The sequence below is a fragment of the Lissotriton vulgaris genome, chromosome 9, assembly GCF_964263255.1.
Source record: "Lissotriton vulgaris chromosome 9, aLisVul1.2, whole genome shotgun sequence".
Classification (NCBI taxonomy): Eukaryota; Metazoa; Chordata; class Amphibia; order Caudata; family Salamandridae; genus Lissotriton; species Lissotriton vulgaris.
In genome coordinates, this window is record NC_141697.1 from 837,184,075 (window position 1) to 837,189,530 (window position 5,456).

Sequence of the window (5,456 nt, forward strand, 5' to 3'; positions counted from 1 at the left end):
AATGGCAATGTCTTTTACCTATGTGTTATGGAATGAGGAGTAAGAAGAGTGGCACTGAGTGGAGTGGTGTGGAGAAAAGCAGAGTGGTGTGGAGAAAAGCAGAGTGAAGTGGAGTAAAGCAGTGTGGAGCAAAGCAGAGTGGAGTAAAGCAGAATGGCGTTGAGTGGAGTGTAGTAAAGCAGAGGGACGTGGAGTGGTGTGCAGTAAAGCAGAGTGGTGTGGAGCAAAGCAGAGTGGTGTGGAGTAAAGCAGAGTGGAGTAAAGCAGAGTGGCTTTGAGTGGAGTGGTGTGGAGCAATGCAGAGTGGTGTTGAGCGTAGTGGAGTGGAATAATGCCGAGTAGAGTGGAATAAAAACAGTGGCGTTGAGCGGAGTGGAGTGGTGTGGTGTAAAGTAGATTAAAGCAGAGTCGAGTCGAGTAAAGCACAGTAGTGTGGAGTAAAAGCAGTGGCACAGAGTGGTGTGGAGTGGAGTAAAGCAGAGTAGCATGAATTGATGTAGAGTAAAGCAGAGTGATGTGGAGTAAAGCTGAGTGAAGTGGGGAAAAGTGGAGTAGGAAAGATCGATGGCCCAATCCTTTTCAGGCAACGCGGTGAGAATCTGGAACTCACTTCCGCCTCAGCTCCGGACCACCACCTCCACCCAGGCCTTCAAACGGACCTCAAAGTTCTCCTCCTCCAAAGACACCTCCAAATTTAATTCACGCCCTCTCTATTATCTGAAGGAAGACCTCCCATTATTGAAAATTCTATTCTCCATGACTATGGAGGTGCCTTCCCAGTGTGTTCTGCCATTTAGTGCAGTATTATCCTTCTACCTGTGTTTGGTACTCGTTTGTAACATGCACATGTCACTTTTCTCTTGTAACACACTGTTTGCTACCTCTCACATTTTGTTTGCTTTAGATACTTGCACAAGAGCCACCTTTGCCTACGTAACGTTTTTTCTAGTGGTTGAGTGCCTGCCATTTATTGCAGTATTATTCCTCACTTGTTCTTTGTACGCTTTTGTAACCTGCACACATATCACTTCTTCCTCCTATAATGTACCGTTTGCTACCTCTTGTATTTTGTGTTGCTCACTATTGTCACTTTTGCCTCATGTAACTTAACGTTTGCTTTTGTAATTTGTTCACTTGTAATTTTCTCCTCATGTATGATCACTGTTCCTATTGTGAAGCGCTCTGACACCTTCGGGTAAAGTCCGCGCTATATAAAAACGCATAAATAAATAAATAAATACTCGGATTGAAGAGAAGAGGGGGATGGCAGCAGACCGACCAGTTCTGGTATTAGAAGTAAACAATTCCGATTTTCTTCTAAGCCAAGTCTCATGGAATTCGATACAATGCCCGGCAAACTGGCGATGACTACAAAAATCCCTGAAACAAAAGCTACCACACCCCATATGTTTCCGCTGCGTTCACTATATATTTTTTTAACGGCTAAAGTCCCTCCCTCGACTCTAAATGATGCAGTGTAGAGCAGCCTCCTGTTCAGCCCCCAGTTTGTCACTTCCTCAAGATCAGCGGGCCGGAGTGGACGGCTTTTGGGGCGGGGGTTGCTGTACAGCTTAGAGGCGGAGCAGGGAGGGCGGAGAATTAACCACATCGCTCTAAGGCTGTAAACATAGCGGGTTAGATTCAGAACATAGCCGTTGCTGGGACCTTCTTGAAACCGGGTGAATGCAGGCGGCACAAACACGACAAAAACGGGATTCTCCTAAGCACAGCGTTTCCCGGGACTTTCAGAACACTTACCGAAGACAACGGGCGCAGTCCTGAGCCTGGAAGCGACGCTCTCATGGAGGTAGCGGCAGTGCCCCCTACTGCCTCGCCGACGGTGGCGTTGCTGCTGCTGCTGTCGGCCTCAGGGGTGCTCTCCGCCGCTGTACATACCTCATGCTGTAGCAATGCAAAGGAGAACCCGATGTGCCAGGATGTTTGTGAACAGATTGTCTCTTCAAAAAGTGAATCCCGCCTGAAGTATCTTTTGCAACGAGCGCCCGAATATTGCCCAGCGTCTATGTCAGAGGTTTGGGTGTGCATGAATTCATCCTTACCCTGGGGGTCTCAGAAGTCTGATGGTTGGGTCGGCTTGGGATGCTGTGAACTAGCCGTTGCAGCTGAATGCCGAAGTGCATGCAAACAGGCCTCTACAATGTATGACATTTCAAAATCTTGCAGGAAAGAGTACGAGACTACGCTCTTTGCATGCATTAACAAAAATGAAATCGGCTCGGTGTGCTGCAGTTATGCAGGCCGTAACACCAATTGCAGAGAATACTGTCAGGCAATATTTCGTACAGACTCCTCTCCGAGTCCTTCACAGATCAAAGCAGTTGAAAACTTTTGCGCTTCTATTAGCCCTCAGCTAATCCACTGTGTGAACAACTACACGCACTCTTACCCAGTGAAAAATCCAACTGATAGCCTGCATTGTTGCGACAGAGCAGAGGATTACTCTTGCCAAATTACCTGTAGAAAGATTCTGATGTCAAAGAAAACCGAGCTTGAAATTGTGGACGGTCTGATTGAAGGTTGTAAGACGCAGCCTTTGCCCCAGGATCCTCTCTGGCAATGTTTTCTTGAAAGTTCCAGATCCGTTCATCTTGGAGTAACTGTGCGCGCTCCACCTTCAACTGGGCTTGATGGCGCCAAATTGCATTGTTGTTCTAAAGCAAATACATCCACTTGTAGGGAACTGTGCACTAAACTATTCAGCACGAGTTGGGGAAGCACACAAAGTTGGCAAGAATTTGATCGTTTTTGTGAGTATAATCCAGCAGAAGTGTTCATGTTGACTTGCTTAGCGGATGTGCGGGAACCGTGTCAGCTTGGTTGTAGAAATCTATCTTACTGCACTAATTTCAATAACCGACCAACAGAATTATTTAGAAGCTGCAATCCGCAGTCAGACCAGGGTGCCATGAATGACATGAAGCTTTGGGAGAAAGGAAGCATTAAAATGCCCTTTATGAATATTCCTGTTCTAGATATTAAACATTGTGAACCTGAAATGTGGAAGGCTATTGCATGCACCTTGCAAATTAAACCTTGTCATAGTAAATCAAGAGGAAGCCTGATTTGCAAGTCAGATTGTGTTGACATTCTCATTAAGTGTGGCGACCAGGATGCATTCCCAGAGGGACACACAGCAGAAAGCATCTGTGATCTTCTGTCACCTGTTGATGACCCCAATAACTGCATTCCATTAGCTGCATACCTCAAATCAAGTTCATTAGATCAGGTTGTGGAGGATATTACTCATCCGTGTAACCCAAATCCGTGTATGGCTAATGAGCTCTGTGAAGTAAACAGAAAAGGATGCCATCTTGAGGAAAACTGTCTTCCTCATTTTTGCGTTCCTGGTTGCAAATTGGGAGAAGCATCAGACTTTCTTGTTCGCCAAGGTACACTAATTCAAGTTCCAGTTTCAACGGGCGAAGTTGGCTGCTACAAAATTTGCACATGTGGACAAAGTGGACAGTTAGAAAACTGCTTGGAAATGCATTGTGTGGATCTTCAGAAGTCATGCATTATTGGGGGCCAAAGATTAAATCACGGGTCTTCTTTTCAGACAGACTGCAATGTATGTTCCTGCATTTCTGGCCAATTATTATGTTCCACTCGTCAGTGTGTAAATGAAAACCTCTCAGAAGATGGTCATATGTTTACAGGTTTACCTTGTAACTGTCCTGATCAATTTGTTCCCGTCTGTGGGAAAAATGGCCGTTCCTATCCAAGTGCCTGTATAGCCAGATGTGTTGGACTGGCAGACAATCAGTTTGAATTTGGATTATGTGCATCTAAGGATCCTTGTACTCCAAACCCATGCCCCAAAAGTCTAAGATGTATTCCAAAGCGACAGGTTTGCCTCACCAGTTTTGAAAAGTTTGGCTGTAACCAACATGAATGTGTGTCGAGACCAGGGTACTGTGACCAGATACGTGACCCAGTCTGTGATACTGAAAATGTGGATCATAGCAATATCTGCACATTGCACCAAAGAGGAAAACATTTATCATACAAAGGTTCTTGTCAGCCCTTCTGCAAATCCACAGAACTTGTATGTGGAAACAATGGTGAAACATATAACAATGTATGTGCGGCCTACTCTGATCGGGTGGCTGTGGATTACTTTGGTCCATGTCAGGATATCGGAATTCTTTCAGATTCTGCTTTTCCCACTGAATGTATGTCTGTTAAGTGTCCACCTGTAGCAGCCACTGTGTGCAAACCAGTATTCTCTCCAGGAGCCTGCTGTCCGTTGTGTGCTGGAATGCTGAGGATTTTATTTGATAAGGCAAGGTTAGACACATTTGCTAAAATAAACAAAGAGCCAATAACTACCTTTGACATAATCCAAAAAATACGCCTACACATTTCAGTACCACAATGTGATGTTTTTGGATATTTAAGCATAGAATCTGAAATTGTGGTTCTCATCATACCTACTGATAAAAATCCTAAACAACTGCAGGTAGAGGCCTGCAATAAAGAGGCAGAAAAAATTGACTCGCTCATTAACACTGACAGCCCAAATTTAGCATCTCATGTGCCACTCTCTGCACTTATAAGGTCACAGGTCCAAGTCTCGTTCACTGTGTCTTCATCTAGTGATAGTACAATCCATTTGTTGCATATTTTCTGCAGTCTGATTATGGTTGTCCCAAAACTATTATGTTATATTTAGTGTCCAGTGAAAATGAATGATGAACACCTGGAATGCATATTGCATTCAGGGTGCATTTAAATGACTTTTTGATTGATTTAAAATTTCATATGTACAGCTTTGTATTTATATAAATAAAAATTTAATTGCTTATATGCGGCTGTTGCTTGATGCCTATATATTATATTACATATTAACGGGATGGGTAGGATAAATAAAAGCATTTCAAGGGCATTTACCGAGGAATATGCACATTTTAGAACAAAAGGAAACCAAGCATTTTGCCTCTGATTATTCATTCTTTTACTAACTATGCAATTGTGTTTGACCAAGTGCAACTTGCTGCATTCTTGTCAATTTGGAGGACTATGCAATTTTTCAAAAATGGATGGAGGAGTTACATTTTTATTATTTGTTGTATTCGGTTTAGGTATTTTTCGAGGTGATTTTTATTATTTGTTGTATTCGGTTTAGGTATTTTTCGAGGTGATTTATTTTTAGTTTGTGCTAGTGTTTTGGGTACAGGTCAATTGGAGTAAGGGAAAGGGGAGACTCGAAGATAATGTGGCATTATCCAGGATGATCATGTGCATTTGAATTTGCAGATGGGTTTCGTAATTAATTAATAAACCCAATGAGCAAAGGTAATGTTGTTAACAATGAGTCCTGTTCAACCATGCAAGTGATGTTCATACACATGGATTAACCAACTTTATTCTGATTAAATGGCTCAGATTGTCATGAAACCTCTTGACACCTGACCTAGATCAAAGTCCACGTACAT

General features: G+C 43.2%; 1 protein-coding gene across 1 annotated transcript; it reads left to right on the forward strand.

The window, feature by feature from the left end:
- The first annotated feature begins 1,554 nt into the window (after positions 1 to 1,554).
- On the forward strand, positions 1,555 to 4,825 carry RECK (reversion inducing cysteine rich protein with kazal motifs). Its single transcript, XM_086938573.1, has one exon. It carries the CDS (start codon positions 1,802 to 1,804, stop codon positions 4,691 to 4,693), a length of 2,892 nt encoding a protein of 963 aa, XP_086794699.1. The 5' UTR covers positions 1,555 to 1,801; the 3' UTR covers positions 4,694 to 4,825.
- The last annotated feature ends 631 nt before the right edge of the window (positions 4,826 to 5,456 follow it).

Coding starts and splice junctions, on each gene's coding strand:
- RECK (XM_086938573.1), top strand. CDS start 1,802: ATGGAGGTAGCGGCAGTGCCCCCTACTGCCTCGCCGACGGTGGCGTTG.